Genomic DNA, 26,731 nt, shown 5'->3' with positions numbered 1-26,731 from the left:
ATTATGCCTTTTTTTTTGGTTCTCAGTTAATACATAATCAATTTTTCCTATGAAAATTGCCAGACTTTTCATCCATTTTGGTCACATTCACTGGACTCTGCCTTGACTATGTCCTTCTTAAAACATATACCAAGAATATAAATAGTATTCCAGGTATAATTTCACCATAAATAGGATATTACATTTTTATTAATGGAGTATAAAAATTTATTTTCTAATTCTGCATCACTCACGGGTGATGTATTGAGATGGCAGACAAAACTTGCATTCTACAACATTGTGTTCATAATCCTGTTAATGGGATTTTGTTTGTTTTAGCACACTGCTCCTACCTCCCAAGATGACTTTGAACCCTAATTCTATCATCTCTCTCAGGCTGACTATACCTTTAAGCTTCCTGTTATGTGAAAATTATTAAGAGTTCTGGAGGGAGACCACCTCAATTCAAATCATGGTACTACTTACTAGCCATGTGATCTTGGGTAAGTTAGCACAAATCCTCCATGTGCCTCAGTTCCTGTATCTGTACAAACTGGGAATAATGATCATAACTATTTTGTAGAGTTGTTCAAGAAAATGAATGAGATAATGTATATAATAAGCCTAGGATTTCTCTGGTTCATTGTAACTACATAATAAACATTAATTAATCTAAATTATTGATAATAATAAACAGGTTGGTATCAAGGACAAAGCTCCATGGCATTTTTTTGGTAACTTCTCTCTGAGATGACAGCATTCAAAATTCTTTGAGAATATCAATTCAACAGATTTATACTTACTACATACTAAAATCCAATATAAAATACCTCAAGATATAAAAAAAGATACTCATTATTATCAATTTTTAGTTATGTGAAGAGACTACAGTCTCTAAATTTAATGTTCTTACACCTACCAAATACCGGTGTGAAGAGAAAGAAATCAAGATAGACTAGACTGGCAAGAAAATTTCTACCGCTGAGAAGATAATTTCATTAGTTCAAGAAATTCCTATTCATGTCAGAAGTCTGGCACAATAAAAGATAAACACGTTCCTGTGCTTACTGCCATAATTAAGGCAATAAAATGAAAATAAAATGTTCAAGTGATACAGTACAATGAAAAAAAAGGAGTATTTTTAGACACTTCATATTTTATTAATAAGAAACACCCAGGGAATACTAATGAAAAAGTCTAATGAAGAACAAATGCTTGTAGCACTTATTATCTGCAAACAGAAGAGCTAAAACTCTCAGACAAATTGTAACATCTGGAATATTAAGTTTAATAGGAGTAGGAAGCATCAAAATGCATACTTCAATATTGAACTTTAAAAACTGCTAGCTGACCTCTAAAAAGAAAATGACAAAGGAATATATTACTATATGTATAATATTTGTTACATTTATCCTTATTAACACAGTCACATTTCTAAATTCTTCCAAGAAAAGATTAATCAAACAACCACATATGGATAATCAAGGAACAAAGGTTTACATCCAAACAAATGGCTGACATACAGTTTCTAGTAAGCTAACAGTGACTGTCAGACCTGCGTTCAAATCCTTACTCTGCAACTCACTAACCATGTGATTTTGGGCATGTTACTTAAATTTTTCTAAGCCTATTTTCCCAATCACAAAATGGAGATAATATTTACCTTACAGGTTTTTTGAGAGGATGAAATTAGGATATATTGCATGTGTGTTTTACTGTGGTTAAACACACGAAGTATAAAATTTATCCTTTTAACCATTTTTAGGTGTACAGTTCTGTGACAGTAAGTATATTCACACCATTGTGCAATTGTCACCAAGAATGTGTCTCTGCCTCTCTGTGTCTCTCATGAATAAATAAATAAAATCTTTAAAAAATAAAATAAATTAAATAAAAAATTTAAGATTTTAAAATAAAAAAAATAAAGATTGAACACATGGTAACTGCTCCATGAACAGAGTAGCTAAAATGACTTTCATTAATGTTCTTATCCTGAGTCTGTGTAAATTATTTATCCAAAAAACAAAAACTATTTCATATGTACTGCTACTGAATTGTACCCAGTTTGGGAAATATTAATTTCAAGTTTTAAGCTGTAAACTATATTCTTAGCTTTCAAATTCTTCACTTAAGTGACTGACAAAAATATAAAAATATCAAGAGCTAATGCTTAACTGAGCACTCAGCATGTGCTGTGCTATTCTAAGCACTTTTCAGGTATTAATTCATTTAATCTGTACAATAATAATTCTAGGAGGTATATTTTACAGGTGAGTACAAAGAGGTTACAGAATCTGCCCAAGGTTAACTAGCTGTAAGATGATAAAGCCAGTATCTGCACTCAAGCAACCAATTTCTAGAGCTATGCCCTTAACCATTCCACTCTATCACCTTTCACACATGTAGTAACATGAAGCTCATGGGAATGATGACTTCCAGATGCCAGATGTTATATGATGACTAAGCCTTCCAGTTTCTTGGAAGCTTTGACATTATTTCATGTGTTCTTTATAATGACAGTGAAGAGCAATTACCCCCATTTTATAGATTAATTAATGATTTGTTCAAGGTCAACAGGAACATGTGAGAAAGACCTGGACCCCAGCTTGGCCACTTATTACTTATAAGTGCATCTATAATCTCCCTGAGCTTCACCCAATTGTAAAACAAAAATAACAGTAACAAAAATATAAGAAATAAAAAAGTACGTGTTTGCAAAGCATCTAGCAGAGAGCCTTATATTTATACAAGTGCGCAATTAATGTTAGCCCCTCTTTTTCTTCATTCTCCTATTTGCGACTCTGGTATACTTATTCTTTCTAAATGCCATGCTACTACTTGATACTCTCTCACCAACTGTATTAACATATGGGTGGCAAAAAACATGATTTTTGGTGATTACCATGTGATACCAAATGAAACCTCACTGAAGTCCAGCTATATTATATAATTTTAAGTATAACAAACTTCCTCCCTTTTGTCCATATGGTCTATCACTTTAACAAAGTAGAATTTAAAACTGGTCTACCAAGATTTGTTCTTTACAAAATTATGCTTAATGTTCCCCAATACCTTCTGTTCTTTTAGGTAACTGCCAAATGATTTACTTGATTTGTTCTAGTTTCTGACCAGATATTGTTTAAAAATTAAATTGACCTTATGATTTCCAAAATTATCTTTTTCCCTTTAAAAAAAAGTATGCTTTTTCTGTCATCAGATACTTCTCTTATTCACTATAATTTATCAAAAATAAAACTTAATAGGTTGGCACTATGTTCTTTATCCTCACATTTGCATAGAAGGAATATCTAATGGTGAATTTATAAGCGCTATTCATGCCAAATGTGGCCATGGCTATTAGTATTTCTTGTCAATTGGGCAGCATTTTCTTAAGACAAAAATGGTAGGAGGTAGCATGGTCTCTTATAAAACAAAACTGCTGCATAATTAACCTCCCTCCCGCCTCCCGCTGGATTGCAAGGATGTCACGAAGCACACCCTGTTGGGTTCCAAGTAACATTTAAAATATTCCCATCTCTTAAAGCAATCTGGAAGTGGATATTAAAAGCCAAAGGAATTTTTCAGTCAAGTGATGACTGGTGAAATCTGCTACTTCCCAAAAAGCTAAAGGCATCCTGGGAGGCTAACAATTGGAAACACCACAGAGAAAAGTGGTATCGTGGGAACAACTCACTTGTGTTTGGCACTGTGAAGGTTCACTGCCAATTTGTAACAGTGTGAATTTGGTAACTATTCAAAGCCAAAAATGAAGTTTAGATATGAGCAGCTTTTCAAAGTAGCTTTTGCTGAGGCTTAGTAGCTAAGTAGCTAATAAAATAAATGATTTATAAGAAGTGGTGAAGTACAGGCAATGATTGGGAATTAAAATATAATCTATCACTTCCTTAAAAAAAATCATTGTGCTTTAAGACAAGATATTGTGCTTCATTTATTCATTCTTTCTTGAGCTAATTTTATGAAAATGAGATGAGGGATTTTATTTGTGGTACTTAAGTTTAGCCGTATATATAAATGGCTATTAGTATTACTCGTCCTACTAATCTCACAAGTCTGACAGAAGGATAAATCAAATAATAGCTTTTAAAACATTGTTCAAAAATTTAAGTTTATACCAACATAAGATTGAGTTGTATTTTTAAAATTTATAAGCATCTACAGTAAAGTCATTTAAATGGTGCCAGTCTCAGTGGCCAAACACACATTACTGACAAAGCAACTTCGGGATATCATTTTCTCAGCCCTTTATGGAATGACATTTATCAATGAATATGAATTTTTGTCTTATCTGTTAGTTTCTATTCATTTTGTCTTACTTTTATAACAATATTTATAATTAATAAATCCAATATAAATTTGCTTAATTAAAAAGTAAAAATTTGGAACATTATCTCATAAAATTACTAAGATCTGTCATCATAGAGCAAGAACATCTTAATATAATTGCAAGGATTTTTCAGTCTCAAACCAGGTTTTATAAAATAAGATTAACTTTCTACTACTGACAACCAAACTAAAAAAGTCAAAAACATGAATGTTTTCAAATAAAAACAATACTCATATCACACCTCAACTTACATCATCTCCCTTCAAAACTTCGGTGCCATCAAATTCACGGGTCTGATTTGTCTTCACTGACACTTCTCTCTCTAGGTTGGCTAGCTTCTCCTTTGCTTCCTGAAGTTCCTCAGCTTTGGCTTCTTTTTTACGAGATATAATGGATGCCTAATTGAGTATTAAATATGAATGTAAAATTAGACACACAATCAACTTTCTATTATCTTGTAAAAGTATTGATTTTTAAGATTTTACCAAGCTAAATTTTCAATATCAGGTTGGCTTCTCCTAACCAATACCATTTGCCCTCCCACCTATCATCATCAGTTATCTGTTTAATATGAGTATACAATATATACTAAATATCAACCCAAAACATTTAAAAGACAAAAGCCCTGAAAATATAGCTACATCAGCAAGAAACAAAAATAGTAGTAATAAAAATATTAAAATACTGTCATGTAACACTCAAACGTTAATGAAGATACTTTCTAGGTAAGTAAATAGAAGCTCTCCTTAAGTCTGTTCATGGTAGGTTTCCTTTCATTGAAAGAAAACAATGTTTTATTCTCAAAACTACAACATAGGTATCTTACCTAAAATCAATATCCATACTCTGAAAATGAAATGTTCAAACATTTATTATATTTGGGGCATTCTAATAAATAAAGTGCAGGTTTAAAATCAAACATGTGACTCACCAGAATTAGAGAAATGTTTACATAATCCAAATGGCTGCTCTTAGCCATGAATGTAGCACTTTATATTACTTAGCAACTTTTGGGGGATTTCCTTAAATGAATCATGGCTGAACTAGTTTAAGAAAAACATTAGCCAAACTCTTAAGTGAAATAGTACAAATATTTTCTTCACACAAAATTGGCAGAGAAGGGGAAATCTCTAATGCAAACCCTTTAAACAAGTCTATTTTCTCTGTTTAAAAAATGAAAAGATAGATGATGAAGGAATGTTTCTCTCTATGGAATTATTCTAGCTGAGAGAGAGAGAGAGAGAGAAGGAATGGTAAGAGTACCAGAACCATACAGGAATTGATGGTATACTTCCTTAACACAAAATAAGTAAAAAACTCAGCCCAAACCTGTATCTTTTTTTTTTTTTTTTAAAGATTTAATTGAGAGAGAGCAAGAGCGAGCATGAGCTGTGGGGAGGGCCCGAGAGGGAGAAGAAGAGGCAGACTCTCCAGTGAGCAGGGAGCCTGAGGTGGGATTCAATCCCCAGACCCCAAGATCATGACCTGAGCTAAAGGCAGATGCTTAACTGGTTTAGCCACCCAGGTGTCCCCAGGATCTTATTTAATAGAGAAACATAAGAGTATATCCTACTAAATCTGGAACAAGGTAAAAATACCCATTATCTCCACTATAATTTAATATTGTGTTGAAGGTATTTGCTCATACCATTAGAAGAGAAAGTAATTAGAAGTGTAAGAATCTGACAGAAAAAGTTGGAGTTTTCATAGTATATGATTATATACCTAAAAAAAAACCAAGAGAATCTATGGGAAAACAGTAAACAAATCAATAGCACTTTTAGACAAATCAATCAGAAGGCATAAGGAAAGAAAAGCTCTCAATTATTAAGAGCAAAAAATAAAATATGTAAGCAAGAGAAGTTCCAAAACCTTAAGGAAAACAAACACTCCTAAAAAAGCAAAAAATAAATTTGCATAAATGGAGACACGAAGACTCAAATATCATAAACACGTAAGCTCTGAGGTAAAGAATAAATATAAAGCAAACCCAATAATTAAAAAATTATTTTTTTCAAGAGCTGGATAAGTTGATAATAAAGCTTACTGAAATAACATACAAACAAGAATTGTAAGTAAAATCCTGAGAAAGTAGAGCAATTTGGGGATGAACATAGCTACTTTAATCAGTTATTTGAACTTGATTACAAAGCTTCTGTAAATGTTAATATGAATACCTGAACAGATAGGCCAATGGAAAAATAGGAAATCCAATAGTATTTTTAAATTAGAACAAACAGAATCTCAAAGCCATAGGGAAAAAAATGGACTTTTTACTAACTGGCATTAGGACAGTTAGATAATTGGATAGCTATATACAATAAATAGCACAGCCCAGAAAAAATTCTAAATAGATCAGAGACTTAAGTATAAAAAATTAAACCTAGAAGTTCAAAAAGAAAACTTGAATAAATTTCTCTATAACTTACAAGAGGAAAAACATTCCTAACTATGCCTCAAAACCTGAAATAACAAGAGAAAAAACTATTAAATTTGATTTCATAAAAATAAAGAACTTTCTCATGGTGACACAACACTGTAAGCAAAGTAAAAAGGCAAATACCAAAGTAGGGGAAAATGTTACAATTGTAAGTAAGACAAAGTAAATATTTCTTTTCTTGTTTTTTTGTTGTTTTTTTTTTAAGATTTTATTTATTTATTCATGGGAGACACAGAGAGAGAGAGGCAGAGACACAGGCAGAGGGAGAAGCAGGCTCCATGAAGGGAGCCTGACATGGGACTTGATCCCGGGTCTCCAGGATCAGGCCCTGGGCTGAAGGTGGCGCTAAACCAATGAGCCACCTAGGCTGCCTTGTTTTGTTTTGTTTTGTTTTGTTTCTTAAATAGGCTCCACAAATACCCACCATTCGCTTCAACGTGGATGGACCTGGAGGGTATTATGCTGAGTGAAATAAGTCAATCGGAGAAGGACAAACATTATATGGTCTTATTCATTTGGGGAATATAAATAATAGTGAAAGGGAATAAAGGGGAAAGGAGGAAAAATAAGTAGGAAATATCAGAAAGGGAGACAGAACATGGAAGACTCCTAACTCTGGGAAAGGAACTGGGGGTGGTGGAAGGGGAGGTGGGCGGGGGGTGGGGGTGACTGGGTGGCGGGCACTGAGGTGGGCACTTGACGGGATGAGCACTGGGTGTTATTCTGTATGTTGGCAAATTGAACACCAATAAAAAATAAATTTGTTTTAAAAATATGTAAAAAAGGGGATCCCTGGGTGGTGCAGCGGTTTGGTGCCTGCCTTTGGCCCAGGGCGCGATCCTGGAGACCCGGGATCAAATCCCACATCGGGCTCCCGGTGCATGGAGCCTGCTTATGTCTCTGCCTCTCTCTCTCTCTCTCTCTCTCTGTGACTATCATAAATAAATAAAAATTTAAAAAATATGTAAAAAAAAAAAAAAGAAGGGGAGGTGGGTGGGGGGATAGGGTAACTGGGTGATGGGCAGTGAGTGGTCACTTGATGGGATGAGCATTGGGGGTTATACTATGTGTTGGCAAATCGAACTTAAATAAAAACAAATGTAAAAAAAAAAAAAAAAAAAAAGGCTCCACACCCAGCACAGAGCCCAATACGAGCTTGAATTCGTGATCCTGAGATCAAGACGTGAGCTGAGGCCAACAGTCGGATGCTTAACTGACTGAGCCACCCAGGTGCCCCAAGAGTATATATTTCTAATATATAAAGAAAAAAAGGCCAACAACCCTATAGAAAAAGTGAGGATATAGACATAAAGGGACAATTAAAAAGGAATTAAAACGACTGTTACTCATGTGAGAAAATGCTCAACCTTGTTTATAAGATAAGCAAAAATTAAAACTATCACAGGATATAATTTCTCATCTACAAAGGTGGTAAAACTCTAAAAGTTCAACAACAAACTCTACTGGGAGGCAGTGAGGAAATAGGCATCTCCTGCACTGCAGGTGGAAACATGAAATGCTATAACTTCTATGGAGAAGAATTTGGCAATATCTAGCAACTTATATATGCATTTACTCTTTGATGCAGCAATCTTACCTCTGGGACTATATCCTGAAGATAACACTGGCAAAAATATGTAAAGACATAAACAAAAAGCCATTCACTGAAGCATGATTTGTAATAGCGAAAGAATGGCAACAACCCAAATGTGCAATTTGTGACTGGCTGCATGAACTGTGGTGTAACAACTAAATGGGGTAGTATGTGACTGTGAACACGAATAAAGCATACAACTAAGATGGGTATAAAAAAAAAACCCAACCAGATAATAACAAGTGTTGGCCTGGAGGGTATTATGCTGAGTGAAGTAAGTCAGTCGGAGAAGGACAAACATTATATGTTCTCATTCATTTGGGGAATATAAATAATAGTGAAAGGGAATATAAGGGAAGGGAGAAGAAATGTGTGGGAAATATCAGAAAGGGAGACAGAACGTAAAGACTGCTAATTCTGGGAAACGAACTAGGGGTGGTAGAAGGGGAGGAGGGCGGGGGGTGGGAGTGAACGGGTGACGGGCACTGGGGGTTATTCTGTATGTTAGTAAATTGAACACCAATAAAAAATAAATTAAAAAAAATTAATTAATTAAAAAAAAAACAAAAAAAACAAGTGTTGGCAAGGATGGGGAGAAATCAAAACCTTCATACACTGTTGGTGGGACTGGTTTGGGAAGATTCTGGCACTTCCTCAAAATCTTAAACACAGAATTATTATATGAGCCAGCAATTCCACTCCTAGGAATATACTCAAGAGAAATGAAAACATATTTTCACACAAATATTTGTACAAGAATGTTCACAGAAGCATTATTTATAATAGTCAAAAGGTAAAATTATCCAAAAGCCCATTAACTGATGTATGGATAAACAAAATATGATCTTTTCATACAATAGAATACTATTCAATAACAAAAAGGATGAACTACTGACTCACACTACAGCATGGATGAACTTTAAAAACTATGCTAAGTGAAAAAAGCCAGCCACAAAGGACCACATATTGTATGAAATGTCCATGATAGGTAAATCTATAGGGAAAGTTTAGTTGCCTAGGGCTAAGGGTTGGGGAGGAAATGTGAAATGACTGCTAATAAAAGGTTTCTTTTTGAGATGGTAAAAATGTTCTAGAATCGACTATGGTGATGGTTGCATGACTCTGAATATACTAAAAGCCACTAAATTGTGCACTTTATATAAGTGAATTGTATGGTATATGAATTGAATCTCAATAAAGTTATAAAAAAAGGAATAAAGATTATTATTATTTTTTAAGATTATTCTTTTTATTAGTATATATCATTAAGAATTTTAAAAAGCTTGGAAAAGTGTATATATTATGCTCTTCCCTAGAAGGAAAATATATGAATCTATGTATATGTATTATGTATATGTATTATTATGAATATATGAATCTATGTATATGTATTATTATTAATGGAATAATAAAATATAAAAATTTTAAATTTTTATTTATTTATTCATGAGAGACACAGAGAGAGAGAGAGGCAGAGACACAGGCAGAGGGAGAAGCAGGCTGCATGCAGGGAGCCCGATGTGGGACTCAATTCCGGGACTCCAGGATCACGCCCTGAGGAAAAGGCAGACGCTCAACCGTTGAGCCACCTAGGTGTCCCTAAACTATAAAAATATTTAAAAATTACCTATGAGGGAAGGAAAGATTAGAATGGTTAGCACCAGAGTAGATGCTAGAAACTTCTTTGAGTATTTCTTGTTTTTTGGATTTGACTTGGAATCATGTAAATATTTTAAATAATTATAAAACAAATTATCCCCTAAAAAGTAATCCCTAGGGGTGCCTGGGTGGCTCAGACAGTTAATTGGCCAATGCTATATTTCAGCTCAGGTCATGATCTTGGGGTCCTGGGATTGAGCCTTGCATTGGGCTCTGTGCTTAGCAGGGAGTCTGGTTGAGGATGCTCTTCCTCCCTTACCCTCTGCCCCTTCCTCTACTCCTATGCACACTTGCTCTAAAATAAATACATTTTTAAAAAAAAGTAATTCCTAAAAATAAAAATAAACATATATATGTACCAAATTTAATTTGTACTCATATAGAACTATATTCTAAGTGACTTTAAAATAGTAATTTGGGGACGCCTGGGTGGCTCAGTGGTTGGGGGTCTGCCTTCAGCTCAGGGTGTGGGGCCTGTTTCTACCTCTGCCTGTATCTCTGCTTCTCTGTGCATGTCTCTCATGAATAAATAAATAAAATCTTTAAAAAAATAAAAACAAAACAGTAATTTATCTAACCCTAGTGGGATATATCCTTAAGATAAAATAAACTAAAAAACAATTTTTAGCAGCAATCATATTTTTGGTGGTAGTATTGTTACTTCTATTTTGAAACGATTGTGTGTAAAGTGTGGATTAAAGCAAATAACTAAATTATGTTAGTGTTATTGAGAATTTTCAATGTGAGATAAGAAGAAAGATGTGAGGGCAGCCTGGGTGGCTTAGCGGTTTAGCACCTGCCTTCAGCCCAGGCGTGAGCCTGGAGACCCAGGATCAAGTCCCACGTCAGGCTCCCTGCATGGAACCTGCTTCTCCCTCTGCCTGTGTCTCTGCCTTCTCTCTCTCTCTCTCTGTCATGAATAGATAAAATAAGAAAGAAGAAAGAAGAAAAAAGAAAGAAGAAAGAAAAGAAAGAAGAAGAAGAAGAAGAAGTGAGATTGATAGAGGGTAAGTAGAAGCCCAGTAGCCTTGAATCTGACCTGGAAGGATAAATATGAACCCATGGTGTACATTAGGAAGACAGAAAAAAAACTGTTTCCTAGCTTTGTCCACTAAAAAGATCTAAAATAATGGCCACCCAGGAGCAATGAGAAGTCCTAATACTCAGATTTCAGTCTCTAGATATTATTTCCTACTAAAACAAATCAAGATCATAAAGTCTAATTCCAAGCCCTAGGGTAGGAAATATAAAAGATGAGTATATAAATATCTTAGTCATACCAGAAAGCAAGGACATTATCAAAGACAAATAGAATCTTAAAAAGGAATCAGAAGTTCCTTGAAAAGCCTCCTACTAGCTAAAAATGGGACAATTTGAGCATGATTAAGGAAAATGTTTTAAACTTACCAAATATAATTACATCTATGATTTATAATGACGTTAAGTCAACAAGCAACTAAAAAATGAAAAACTACCTTAAGTGATCACTTTTACTGTTGGAGAATGAAAATGAGTTGAAGGAAATCACTCCTTTTTGAAAACTGATAAAGAAACAAGCATGTAGCCTGCCTTTCCTATATGACTTACAGCTCAGTGTAATCAAATTGTTGATGAGAGAAGGTTTCTCTTTATAGAGGCAATCCAGCTAATAAATGGAGAAGGAATCATAGTATCAACATTTTATAAACTCTAATGAAATTAATGGATGAGCAATGGTAATCAAAGTCTGCTAACACTACAAAAAAAGAGATAACCAGATATTATCACCTCTAAGTGGATAGTACATATCTAGAACATATTCTTGCCAAAATTCAAACCATTGTTCAAGCTTCTAGTTGTAATATATGGGAAATATAGGAAACAAAGGAACATTTTTTTTTTTTTAACAAAGGAACATTTTAAAAGAATACCACAAGGCAGAGCACCTGGGTGGCTCAGTCAGTTAAGCATCTGACTGTTGATTTAGGCTCAGGTCATGATCTCGGGTCATGAGATCCAGCCTGGGCACCTGGGTGTGCATATGTGCATGCTCTCTTAAAAAAAAAAAAAAAAAAAAAAAAAAAAGAACATCATACCATCCCAATCAGTAAAATACAAACTATGGAAAATGTTATAGGATAAACAAGTTTTTTCAATAAATCAACTGAAAGAAAATTGTTAAATAGATAAATAAGGGGCAACAAAAATCTATAGATTAAAAGAGACTTAAACGAATCAATCAAATGCAGTGCATGAATCCTGTAAGAATCCCAATTAAAACAAAGTAATGAAAGAGAGAGAGAGAGAGAGACAGAAAGAAAGAAAGAAAGAAAGAGAAAGAAAGAAAGAAAGAAAGAAAGAAAATCAAGGAAATGTGAACACTGGACATTTGCCAATATTAAGGAATTATGACATTTTTCAGGTGTGGTATGCTGTTAATTTTTTTAAACTTTTATTTTTTAGACATACATTCTGAAATATTTATAGATGAAATGATTTAAAGTCTAAGATTTGCTTAAAATAATCCAGTTAGGTCTAGGGGTATAATGAAATAAGAATGGCCATGCTTGTTATAGCCTTGGACACATGAGAGTTTATTGAACTATTTTCTCTACCTTTATATATAGTTGAGATTCTCCAATATAAAAATATTTTTAAAAATTTTAACATCTGTGAAAAATCCTTTGTTATGTAGCTCAGTATTTTCTGATGTTACAGAATGCTCATCACACTAAACTACTCCTGACTGGGTTCTTTTCAGATAATACATGGTTTTCATTTGAACCTTTTGTCTAGAAATACAGGACATTTATACTCTCACAATCTAATAGTTGTGGATAAAATGATAAATGCCTTAGCACTAAGATTTAACTTATTCTCTACTTGCAAACTAACTTTAAACCTGAAAAAAGTATATTGCCTTTAATTCATTAAAGATTACAAATATTTTTATTTTATACCATTTAAGTTAAGGTTTCATTTAAAAAAGCAAGTTTCACACTCACAGAGATAAACACAAATAGCTCTATCACCACAGTTGGTAGACGGTAAGGAAACTAAACATGATCAGGTATATTGAATTTCAAACTTGAACATACATCTTTTGTGGCTTTTCCACACATTTTCTGTTATAATCTGGAGATTAGCAATAACAGAAGAGCATTTATTCTTTACTTCCTTCTTACTTTAAGACTATCCACAACACAGCCTGGGGTATTTACAAAGATGTTAACCAATAAGATGAAAGATCGAAATACGAGGGCCCCAAGAGTGGTCTCACCTGTTGCCTATATAGTGAGAGTTTGCCTTCAATTGGCTCATTTCTCATCATTTTCTTTTCAATCAGTTGATTTATCTCTGTGTTTATTTCATTTATCTAAAACAGTATGACAGTAAAGAAGTTTAAAACTCTTTCTGTGATTACACAAAGGGACAAGCTTTGAATTTATGTTCTTACCAGTGATTTCTCACAAGGAATAGGTTAATTATAAGTGGATTGTTATGATTATTTTTAGAAACCATTTACATTTCATAGATCATGATATATATTTACACATTTTGATGACATATAACCATCCATATTTAAATTATCCTAAAGTATTCTATGGGAAATGTTTATACATTATCAAAAAGACAATTTCTACAAATCTGAAGTTACCCCTTACTTTAGCTTTTGAGTTTCAAGTCACTGCAAGTGATAAAGTCAGACTAACATTCCCCAGGGATTTAGTGCAAGGAATTCATGAACCCAACTGAGTTGACACAGATGACATCTAAAAACCCTTCCTATTCTAAAGATCTGTGATTCAATGATAGCTGCCATTTATCCTACTCATTAATTCTTTGCCAAATGTAACAAGAGTGAACAAAGCCAATAGAAGCATATAGTCCTTCAAGTAATACAAAAAATTACATGGTTTTCAGTATATCCTTTAAAAAGTCTAGATAGAGTTCTGTTAATTCTATGACATTAAATTTGAGGCAAATCTCATTTGGACATCTAATTTCTATAAGTAAATTAAAAGAATGAAGTGGTCAGAATTATGTATTTAATTATCGTGGTTATTAAGCACATATTAAACACATTAAAGGATTAGCAAAACAAAATATTTCAATTATAATATTTGTTATTTTTTAAAAATAGGTATCTGCTTGATGCTTTATTTCTATGGAACAAAAATATTATAACATAAAACCAGATTTCAGTGAGCATTAAAAGAAAGTTTAGTAATTCCAAAGCAGTCATAAAAGGCTAATATAAATATTAACTTTAAATATAAAATTGCTATATTATTTTTGAAAATTATTTTTATTTTATATTAGCTTTAAATATAAAATTGTTATATTATTTTTGATAATTATTTTTAAATTTTTTATTTTATAAAATTAATGATATGCAAAATATTTAAAAATTTACCATTTAAATGATTATATTATGAATACATAAACCTATGAGTCAATTATATGCATTAATTTACATACCCAAGCTACTTAGTTTTCTAATCAGTTGACTAAGTCTTTACAACATCATGTGGATTAAATAACAGCATTACATGCTATAATTTCTCACAAAGAACTCATAAAAGCTGTCAAATTCAGTACAGATTAATTTAAGAGTCAAGAGTTGGACACTATAGAAAGCAGTTCACATAATTTTTACAGGACTGGGGATGAGATAACATTGGGAGCTATAAAAAGAAGATGATTATTACTTACTTTAGATTCAAGCTCAAGAAGATCAGAATGGCCCATGGCAGGCTCTGAAACCACTTTTTGTAAAAAATGCAATTCTTTTTTCTTGCTCTCTAATTCTTTAGGAAATTTTTCAGTTACCATATAAGAATTAAATTTTATCTCCTCCTCTAGTCTCTTCATTAAACCTTTAAAAATAAAATAAATACTCAGCCCAAGAGTAGGGATAGTGATACTTTGTGCATTTTAAAATAGAAGACCTGAAAAACAGACACATCTATCAAAAGTAATCTGCATAATGAAATATTGACCATTGAAATTTTTTTTCAATCTTTAAAGCATAATCTCTACACCCAACATGGGGCTCAAACTCACAACCTCCAAGATTAAGGGTCACACAATCCTCCAACTGAGCCAGCCAGGTGCCCTGACCATTAAAATCTTTTGATATTAATTAGAATGATAACAAAGGGCAATTTATACAGAACATTAATATAATTATAGAAAAAGTAGTATCTTTCCAAATTACTACCTAATTCTTTTTATACTTTACAACATACAAAATTAACATCTGCAGAGCCAGATAGCTTTTGGGTCATATTTTGCCTAGTTCTAAGTATTTAAGCACTCCACAAGACAAATGGCAACACAAATGAAATCTCACTCAGATTCTTTCTTTCATAAGTGGCCATTTGCTTTTTCTTTCACAATATTTCTGGTGCTATTTATATTTCTATTCTAATACTTCATAAATGGTAATACATTATACATTGTCAGCTTCAAACCAAAGAAAATATTACTAAAGGTACAAGTTAAAATGCAAAAAAAGAAAAAAAAAAAGAAAAGAAAGAAAGAAATTATCTACATTCATAAACATTTTTGGTTTTCCATGTTTGGTAGTTTTGATATAGTAAAGTATTAGCTTACAGTAAGTGGTAACTTAAATTATACTTTAAATAATAAGTTTTCTTATTTTGGTAGAGTACACACACACAGATTTTCAGTGAATAATGGTTTTGTTATAAATTCCCAGCCTAGAGAGCTTTAAGAAGTTTATTTCAGATCTTTCCGTTACACATTTACAAATTCTGGCTTGACTTTTTAAAACATTGGATTTCCGGTTTAAGTAATCTATGAAGGTAGATTGCATACTAAGTTTGGCCCAGAGCCTTAACATTATTTTTAGTTCTGTTGTGCTAACCATATATTAACATGTAAAATTTTATTAATGGCAAAATCGCAAGTTTTCCACTCATCCCTATATTTCCCCTTCTTTTTAGGGACTAGGGAATGGGAGGGAAGAGAAAGTGTTTAATGAATCAGATTATAATTAGGCAGTCATTTCTATGTGGTTTCTGACTAAATCTACATCCTGGCTTCTTTAGCTATTAGCTGACTAGTTTTTCTATCTTCAAGTTCTTTTTTTTTTATTTATTTTATTTTATTTTTTAATTTATGATAGTCACACACACGGAGAGAGAGAGAGAGAGAGAGAGAGAGGCAGAGACATAGGCAGAGGGAGAAGCAGGCTCCATGCACTGGGAGCCCGAAGTGGGATTCGATCCTGAGTCTCCAGGATCGCACCCTGGGCCAAAGGCAGGTGCTAAACCGCTGCGCCACCCAGGGATCCCTATCTTCAAATTCTTAAACTACATATAATCAGAGTTGTAAAGAATCAAATCTAAAATGCTTCTAAAGATTTAAAATTCTTAAATATTATTTCCCTATTTAAAAGATTTGAGACACCTGGGTGGCTCATCCACTGAGAATCTGACTCTTAAATTCGGCTCAGGTCACAATCTCAGTATTGGGAGATCCAGCCCTGGGTCAGGATCCATGCTCAGCTGGGCATCTGCTTGTCTCCCTCTCCCTCTCTCCCTCTGCCCCTCATGCAGGCTCCCCAACTAGTACGTGCTCTCTCAAATAAATAAATAAATAAATAAATCTTTAAAAAATAAATAAAAGATTCAAATTTTAGAAAACACAAACAAACAAAAAACTCACAAACTCATCTATAGTAACAGAAAGCATATCAGTGGTTGCCTGGGAATAGGCAAAGGAACAGAAACGGTCAAAAGCAAGATTTTACACAGGACACAAGAAAATGTCTGGGGGTGATGGATATATTTGTTACCTTGATTAAGGCTGATGATTTCACCAGTGTGTATAGTATGCCAAAACTTACCAAGTTAAGTTGGTAAATATGTGCAGTTTATTATAAGCACCTCAAATATGTGCAGTTTATATGTCCATCTTACCTCAGTACAACTGTTAAAAATGTAAATATAGGGTTTCTGCCACATTTTAAATTCTTCTCTTAAAAATTTTAACTTAAGATCTTGAAAAGTAGTCATATGTTCTATGTAGCTTTTAAAAAATTACCTTTCAAAATCCTGGTGAAATTACATATAAGGTCACTAAGATCTCAGCAAACTTTTTGGTTAAAAACCCTCTGAAAATATCTTACTGGTCCTACTATAGTTTAATGAGTAGCTTCTTTTATATAATAAATCTTATTAAAGTGTAGAGTATAAAGATGAATTAACTTCCATGAGTGGTTTATAATATGGCTGTTACTCTGAAAAAATACAAAGCACATTCCTACACTAAAAATATTTTTTATGTTATTTATGTAAATAGAAACTTTCCCTAAGTCATTTTTGTTACTTAGAAAATTTAGGTAGACCTTCTTAAAGGAAATAGCTGGATCAATTAAACATGTGTCATGTACTCTTTTCCCAGGCTGCTGAATACAACCCTTAAGACTGTTTCCCACTGCCTGGGTGGCTCAGCAGTTGAGGCTCTGCCTTCAGCTCAGGGCATGATCCTTGAAGTTCCAGGATCTGAGTTCCACATCAGGCTTCCCAGGGGGAGTCTGCTTATCCCTCTGCCTGTGTCTCTGACTCTCTGTGTTTTTTATGAATAAATAAAATCTTAAAAAAAAAAAAAAAGACTTTCCCAGAAAGATATCAACAAAGCAAGAACTTAACTTGCTGCTCCCCACATCCTGTCCACCCCCAGAGAACACACATTACACACCTAAGATCTTATTTTTATGTTTTCAGCCCTTTTTTTCTTACTTGATTCCCCTCCTATCTGTGGAAAAGATCATTTTCTTCCTTTCCAGGGTTTGGGCCTCTACTCCTATCTCCTAACTAGTTAACAGACTATTTACTGAAGGCCGGGTATGTGTAATTTAGCATGCTTGGACCTGGAAATAGAAAGACCAATTACGACTCGGTGATTAGTCTGGAGTTTAGTTGAGTCAGAGTCAGATATGCCAACAATTAACATATTGTGGTAATTGCTGCAGAACATTCAGTGCACACAGGAAAGGCTGCTACCACTTCTCACCTTTTCGTCCTGGATCTTCAGTCTCTGTTTGTCTGGCTGACTCCCCCCTGCAGCACACAATCACCCTGCACCACTACCCTCCCTCAGTCTAGGCACAGTACTGTCTTCATCTGTACTGTCTTCCTCATTCATTTGCACACTCCCTTCCTCTCTTGTCTTCTTTTCAAGACAGGCAGTCAGAAGAAGCCTACTGTTTTCTCTCTCCTTCATCTACTACGTTTATGTTCCTTCAGGTCACTGCGCCTTAGCATGGAATGTCTTCTTCTCCTTCACCTTTCCAACTTGAACTTAACTCAGGTGCCACCTTGTCCAAGAAGCCATTTGATTCTGTGCTAGGGTTTGGTGCTTTGCCTCTTTGTTCTCATAGAACCCTGTGCTGAGTTCCATCAGCAACAAGTCTGTAAAGCTGCATGATCACTGTTCACTGTCTGCCCTTCCTGTATTCGATTATGAGAACCTAAGGTAACTTTTGCTTTCCATTTCTAGCACTCAGCACAGCACCTGACATGTAGTAGATATTCAACAAATACTGAATTAATACACTGTGGGTTTGAGCCAATTATTTCTCTTACTACTTAACAATGCAATTGATTTTATTATTTAGCAACATCTACTAACATATTACTTATATCAATATTTTACATCAACATCCCAAGAAATGCATAAAACACAATTTTTTCATGAATTTTATTACTTAGTGAATAATTATTTATTTCCTGGCCCAAACAATTTCTTTTTAGGCTAGAAAGCCAAAGCCAACTAAAGACTATCAATTCAAATAAAAAATGAAATACTACTAATACCATAAGTATCTTTGGATATTCTGTTTAGTTGTCAGAATTAAAACATAATAGCAAGAAATATTTAACCTAACAAGATTGAAGACAGATACTGCAGAAACACACTTCCAGATGAACATTTTAAATTGTATTAAACCCCACTGATCAACCAATTGTTTTTCTGCATACCAAATTTTACATACATTACCTTCATTTCAAAACATTCACTATTAATGGTACATTTCTAATACTTTCTTAGTAAGAATAGGCCTATACAAATTACTTATCGATACTAATTTTTATTTTATTATTATTATTTAAGATTTTATTTATTTGACACAGAAAGAGGGAAAGCACAAGCAGGGGGAGAGGGAGGCAGAGGGGGAAGCAGCAGCAGGCCCCCCATTGAGCAGGGAGCCCAATATGGAACTCGATCCCAGGACCCTGGGATCATGACCTGAGCCGAAGGCAGACGCCCAACCAACTGAGCTACCCAGGCACCTCTGATATTAATTTTTAAATAGTTATGATTTAATGGGTTTCTTTTGAGATTTATCTTACCTTTTTGCAGTAAATTGTGAAGGAACCTACATCAAATCCAAAGCACATACACTAAAAAGATATAGATTATACTAAGGAGAAAAAAATCATAAAAAAGGTATTTTCTTTGTACTGAAAAAAGTGTATAATTCAGTGGATTTTAGTAAATTCTCAGAATTATGCAACCATAACCACAGTTTTAGAACATTTTCATAGGCTCTGAAAGAAGCTCTATACTCATTAGCAGTCCCTTCCTCCTCAAACAACACACACACACACACACACACACACACAAAGCCATTCTCTCCTACAACCCTACAGCCCTAAGCAATCACTAGTTTGATTCTTATCTCTCTAGATTTGCTTATTCTGGACATTTCATACAGATGGAATCATAAAATATGTGGTGTTTTGTGATGAGTTTCTTTCATTTAACATGATTTGATACAGGTAGCATATGTATCAATAGTTGATTTCTTTGCATTCCATTGGGTTGATATACCACATTTTGTTTATTCGTTCATCAGTTTGGGACATTTGGGTTATTTCCACTTTCTGGCTATTATGAATAAGGCTGCTGTGAACATTCGTGTACAAATTTTTGTGTGGACACAGGTTTTTAATTTCCTTGGGTAGATACCTAGGAATGAAATTACTGGGTCACGGTAACTCTATATTTAACATTTTGAGGAACTGCCAGATATGTTTTTCAAAGCAGTCATAACATTTTATATTCCCACCAGCAACATATTAGAGTTCCATTTTCTCCATGCTGTCCCCAACACTTGTTATCTTTTTTATTCTATAACTTATAGCTTAGAGTATAATATTTCATATAATATTATAGAAAGATTAATTAACCCTTGAACAGCTAAATTTTTACATTACATTTATCCAGTACCAATTAGAGCTTTCTACTACTCTTTCAGTTTACATGGTCTTTCTTCTGTTGAGCAAAAACACTAAAAATGCCTAGGATGGGTTTGGTGGTGTAATCTGGAAATATCAGAACAATTCATCTTCTAAATAAAGCTAATATAACAATAGAGCCAGGATTACCCATGCCATTAGCACAATCGAATAATATGAAAAAACACTCAGCTTTAAGGGTCCAACATTTTATTTCTTTTCTTTATAGCCCAGGCTCTACAACAATTATTTGCATCTTTTCTATCCATCCTAAGTATTTTAGATGCTCACACAACAGAGAGCCTCCTTCCACGGTGGTTTTCAGTCCCTTCACCCTCTGACCAAAGAGTGAATGGAAATTATAAAACCAGGTAAAAACTTAAGGATGTCTCCAACAGGGCTCTCATGCATTACCTAGGAAATGCCATTCTAAAATGCTTAGCTATCACTAGATGATAATTAATTCTCATGAGTTGATTGCTTTAAGAATAACTACTAACTTAAACTAATATTCTCTGATCATCTGTAACATGTAATAGTTTCCACTTACTTTCAGGCTTTGCATCTGCTGCTGCATGGCGCATACTTTTCAGCTGATTTTGTATTCTTTGCAGTCTCTGCACTGCATGAAACAGCTTTAAAATACAAGTAGATCCATTATTTGCTTAATCTATTGAAACCTACCACTCACATAGACAAGCAAAGAAAAATACAAGTTCCACATAATTCTTGTAATGTAAGAATAATAAAAACTAAGAAAATTACTATGTTGAACCCAAAATGTAACTAATTTTCTCAATACCTTTTCATGTAAAGCTTTTTACAAAAAAGCTTTCAGAAAGTTTATCTTCAGTTATTTGCTGTACTTAGTGATCAAGGAAAAATACTTGGTAAAGAAATACATATACTAGGCCTCCAGACTTTTCTTGCTATAACATGGGTTTCTTTCTTTCTTTTTAAGTAATGTCTATACTCAATGTGCAGCTTTAACCCACACCCCAAGGTCAAAAGCTGCACACTCCACCAACTGAGTCAGCCAGGTGCCCTAACATGGTTTTCTTAATTCTAAGGAATACATTCTCACAAATGATGTCTTAGAATCACACACTGATGCTAAGTAACCATTCATAGCGCAAGCAATGCAGCTTACTGGTACAGTGGAACTACCATGATGCTAAGACAAGTTCCAAAAAAGTCAAACATCTCATTGAACAGGAAGTATATTCTTAACATATAAGTCTACTCAGTTTTGAGATAGATTTTTCAATATAATAAGCAATCCTTTCTAGCCAGATTATTTTTTCTTTAAGGCAAAGTCTAAAAAAGTGGAGTATGGATGATTTTGAGTCTTTTCATGATTTGCTTATTTCCATGGGAATAAAGTATAGTGGATACTGTGATCAGTGGAATAAAATGGATATTCTCATCACCCCAGAATTCAGGACACCCTTCAGAGATCTGACAAATTTTATCAGCAGTTAATTTTAATGCTTAACATTACAATGAATGCTCTGTAATGTTGTGTCAACATAAGTTAAGCATAGGCCAAAAGGTAGTATATAGATACATACTGGGTACAGAACTCAGTAGTATTATTGCTGTTGGTGTCACAAAATCCTCTTAAGGGATGCCTGGGTGGCTGAGTGGTTGAGTGTCTGCCTTTGGCTTGGGTTGTGATCCCAGAATCCTGGGATCGAGTCCTGCATTGAGTTCCCACAGAGAGCCTGCTTCTCCCTCTGCCTGTGTCTCTGCCTCTCTGTGTCTCTCATGAATAAATAAATAAAATCTTTTTTTAAAAAATCCTCTTAAGAGTATTCCATCATGTTAACAAAAGGAAACATGAACTTCTACAATTCTAGAACCCTTTTTTCTTTATATTCGAATGATCAAAAAGACCTATCTCTTTCATCATGAGAATATAAACTTTTATGAGGATACCTGATTCTTTTGTTCCTGTTTCTGTTGCACAAGAAATTCTTCTCTTTCTTTTTCAACTCGAAGTTGCCTTGCTATTTTAAGCATCCGTTGATGATTCTGAACTGTCTCCACCTACAGTAAGGGAATAAGTAGTACATGTTACTGTCAAGTTTAAGAAAGAAATTAGCATGTCATGTGACTCAGACATCCACTTATCATTTCTTTTTGGCAAACAGTACTCCCTAGAGATGACACTAAAGTTCCAGACTCCAGGACCTTAAAAATTTTGAGCTACTGCCTAGGGAGATTCCCTTTCTGTCAATATTATTTGAGTCCATTCTCAGATGTACACCCATACTTTGCTTAATCCTTATTTCCATTCCTAAATCTCTGCAAGTCCTTGGGACTTGAGGCCAAAGTCTTAGAGTGCTAATTTTTGCCTTACCCTTTTCTTCAAACGTTCAACTCTCTTAATGAGCTGATCCTTTTCTTCCTCCATTGCACTGATATCCTAAAAAAGTAGTCAAGGACACATTATAAGAAAAAGCATTCTTTGTAGAATTCAAATAAAGTTTTCATATGATTTTTTCACTACTTATAACCAGAGCATTAAGGAACAAAGATACTCTTTTGGATAAAGGGCATTTTTATATCCACCCCCCCGCCCCCGCCAGGATTCTTTATTCAGGATAATTTATTTGGCAGCTTAGTGTTCATTTAGAAAAGCAACCAAAACAGGTAATAACGTAGCAAGGTAAAGCTGCCAACCAGCACATTTGTGTTCTGCCCAAATAAGAGCACACAATTTTTCAAAAGTCTTCTATAATGGAAAGTGTACAGGTCTAAAACCATGAAAACAGCTGCTGACACTTCATCTATTGTTAAATACCAAACTATATATTCTGCCAATTTTCCATCAAAGTTATTTTTAAGGTTGTGGTGTTTTCAAGACATAAATTTGTGTCTGGTTTTGTCAATTAAACAATTCTCTTCCTAAAAAAAAAAAAAAAGACTTCAAAAATAAACCACCTTCCTTTTAATCAGCTCCACATATTTTCTAGTGAAAACAAACAATCCTTCCTAAACTTAAAAAACTAATAGCCTAACTATCACAGTAATACTAAAGAGAAAAATATACATAGTAGTCAGTATTGATAGGATCTGGGGAACTCTTATTCGCTACTGATGGCATTGTACTGAAGAAAAAGATCAAAAGTCTTAAACATATATACCATCTAGCCTGATAATTCCACTTCTGGGAATTTGTCCTAATAAAATATGCATGGATGGCCAAAGACTTCTCTATGAGGAGTCTCACAGATACTAATCACATCTAAAATTTGTAAATTACCAAATGTCTGAGAATTATTAAATAAACTATGGCACAATATAATGAAAGTCATTAAAAATTATGCAAAGGAATGTTTAATGACAGAAAAACTCATGATATGACATTACTTCAAAGAAGCAGATTACAACATTTATATATAGTACAATACAAAGAAAAAGTATTAAATATATTTGCTAAAATGTCAATAGTAGTTATCTCTACAGCATGGGATTATGAGTGAATTATCTTCTATTTCTTGCTTATCATATTTTCTACAAAGAATATGTTCAAAAATAGTTTGGCAATAATGAAATTAAAATGACAGACTCTCAGTCTTTTTATCATGTCAGTTTACTCACATGACGTAACAGAGGAACAGTGGATGAATATCCATCACTCTTCCTTCATACTATAAATATCCTACTTATGGCTCTCTTTCCCAGTAAATGTGAGCTCACCTTTTGTTCCCAATACACTCAACAAACTCTCATTGAGAACCTACCACATGCGGGCACTGTGATAGACACTGGGGATACAGTGATGAACAAAATAGAGAGACATGGTCCTTACCCTCATAGGGCATAAAGACAGTTGGGAAAATAGACATTAAGGTAATTTTAAGTGTGGTGAGTTTTATAAAACAAAAAGAACTGGGGGAACTACTCCATCTAGGGAATCAGGGAAGGCCTCTCTGAGGAGACAACTTCTATTGTTTTTTGATTAAAAAGATAAAGATGGCATGGATAACTCAGGAATTCTAAAAATACAAAATTCATGAAAGTGGAATCAGTATGTGTTTAGGGAAAGAAGTTATATGCCTGGTGAAAATGTTAAATTTTGGAGAACATTAAGTGACATGCGTCAAAAGTCCTGAAAATTTTTGTATGCCTTAATATTTCTAGAAATTTATCCAGGGAAACAATTATAGATACCCCAAATAAATTTATGTATACAACAAGCATAGCATTATCTGTAACAGCAAAACATAAAATAAAAACCAAAAATGGTTAACCTATCCATATGGAATATCATTTAATCATTAAAAATCATATTTAGGGGCACCTGGTTGGCTCAGCTGGTTAAGCAGCCAACTCTTGATTTCGGCTCAGTTCATGATTTCAGGGTCCTGAGACTGAGTTTTGCCTCAGGCTCTGTACTCAAGTGGGGACTTCACCTGAGAATCTTTCCTCTCCCTCTTTCCCAACCCCCAAATTAAAAAAAAATCATATTTAGGGGGCACCAAGGTGGTTCAGTGGGTTAAGCATCCAATTCTTGATTTTGGCTCAGGTCATGATCTCATGGTCATGAGATCAAGCCCCACATTGGGCTCCACATTGGGCATGGAGCCTGCCTAAGATTCTCTCTCTCCCTCTCCCTCTGTCCTCCCCCCCCCCCAGTCCCTCTTTTAAAAAAAAAAAATCTAGAAAGATAACAATGTGAATGTTTACAATGCAATGATTAAAAAAGCAATATACAAATAACTATGTATAGCATGACCCCAAATACCCACCAACACAAATACACAAAGCCTGAAAGATAACAATTGGATGGTTTTTTCTTCTTTGTTCTTGCCTTTCTCTCTCTCTCTCTCTCTCTCTCTATATATATATATATGTGTGTGTGTGTGTGTGTGTATATATGATAAATATACTTTATACTTTATATAACATACATTTTTTACTATATACACATAGAGAAAGATAGCCAAAATGTAATCTTTTATAATCCATGGTAGTAGTCTATACAGTACATAAGAACTCATTATGAATTTACCCTGGTATCATTAATTTCTTCAGTAAAGAATTAGCAAAGATTCAACAAAAGAAAATCTGACCCTTGTTATCACTGGTTCCTATGTAGTTTTAAGACTCATACTGAATTAACCAAAAACAAAAATGGGAAAATATTCAAATCTAAAAAAAATATTGTTACTATATTTTCCTTTCTTTACCCTTCTTATTTCTGCTGTAGAAAATCCAGATGTCTTGAGTTGCTCACATTCTTTATGCAAAGTTTTAAAGGCTTCCATCAGCTCTTCATACTAAAAGACAAGTTAAAAAATTATAAACTAATGACTAGGTCCAGTAGGCTTTTCTTCATTAGGTTACCAATTAACCTATAGTGATTACTTAAATCATTACATAACAGCATTAAAATCATATCCTTTAACATTTATTTTTTTTATTTTTTTTAAAGATTTTATTTATTTATTCATGATAGACATAGGGGGAGAGAGAGGCAGAGACACAGGCAGAGGGAGAAGCAGGCTCCATGCAGGGAGCCCGACGTGGGACTTGATCCCGGGACTCCAGGATCGCGCCCTGGGCCAAAGGCAGACGCTAAACCGCTGTGCCACCCAGGGATCCCCCTCCTTTAACATTTATATAAGACACAGAAAAAGTGTGTATAATCTGGTCATAAGTACTTCTCCAGCTTCCTCTCTGGTTACTTCCTTAACTCATATTCTCTACTCCAGCTATGGTGATCTTTCAATCCTTGGAAAATTCTATGCTCTCACCTGCAGTCTACCCACCCTATTCCCTCTGAGAATACTCTATGACTTCCTCACCCCTTACCTGGATAATTTCAGTTCATCTGTCAGGTCTCAGCATAGATACTACCATTCTCAGAGAAGACTTCTCTAGCTCTGTGCCTATGCTAGGTCAGAGTGTCATGATATCAGAATATAAACACCACATAAAATTAAAATTGCCTAGTTACTTGTCTGTCTCCTTCCATTAGACAGGGAGAGTCAAGAGGACAAGAATCCTGTTATCCTATACAATTCAGTGCCCTGAGGCCCAGCATGATGCATAACTGATAGATTCAATAAAAAGTAGGTGAATGAATGAAAAAAATCACAAATCTTACCCAAAATTCTTTAAAAATAGTATTTTTTTTGTAAGCAATGGCAGGAAATTAATGTTTTTTGACTGATCATATCCTAAAAATCTGTAAATCATTTATTCTTAAACTTCTCATTTAGAAGACAAGGTTCTGTGCTAAATGACTGGCCAAATGTAGAAGTCATTTTAGATATAAACCTCAGGTATGCTTCATGAATAAACATATCTTTATCATTAATTCTTCCACTAATTATCTGGGCATATTTAGTAAAAGCTATTAATAAACTTTCTCCAGAGCAATTAGTTTTTTATCAAGTTTATTGATGAGGGAGTGTAGGGAGGAGAAAATACTTCACATTTACATTTCT

The 26,731-nt window shown here is 34.0% G+C and overlaps 1 protein-coding gene across 15 annotated transcripts in view; it reads right to left on the bottom strand.

Moving 5' to 3' along the window:
* IFT81 (intraflagellar transport 81) overlaps positions 1-26,731 on the bottom strand; it is a 106,894-nt gene that overhangs the window by 73,535 nt on the left and 6,628 nt on the right. For all 15 annotated transcript variants that reach the window (XR_003146569.3, XR_003146567.3, XR_003146568.3 and 12 more), the window contains exons 5-11: positions 25,469-25,558; positions 22,633-22,698; positions 22,209-22,319; positions 20,821-20,905; positions 14,713-14,876; positions 13,277-13,372; positions 4,576-4,722 (exon numbers count right to left, since the gene is read on the bottom strand). Coding sequence is in view for 11 of the 15 variants with exons in the window: in XM_025473882.3 (XP_025329667.1) it covers positions 4,576-4,722; positions 13,277-13,372; positions 14,713-14,876; positions 20,821-20,905; positions 22,209-22,319; positions 22,633-22,698; positions 25,469-25,558 (759 nt within the window). In the remaining 4 variants the exon portion in view is untranslated. The remainder of the gene's footprint in view (positions 1-4,575; positions 4,723-13,276; positions 13,373-14,712; positions 14,877-20,820; positions 20,906-22,208; positions 22,320-22,632; positions 22,699-25,468; positions 25,559-26,731) is intronic.

The sequence above is a fragment of the Canis lupus genome, chromosome 26, assembly GCF_003254725.2.
Source record: "Canis lupus dingo isolate Sandy chromosome 26, ASM325472v2, whole genome shotgun sequence".
Classification (NCBI taxonomy): Eukaryota; Metazoa; Chordata; class Mammalia; order Carnivora; family Canidae; genus Canis; species Canis lupus.
The sequence above is the reverse complement of the archived record's forward strand: the minus strand, read 5'-3'. Positions and strand labels throughout refer to the sequence as shown.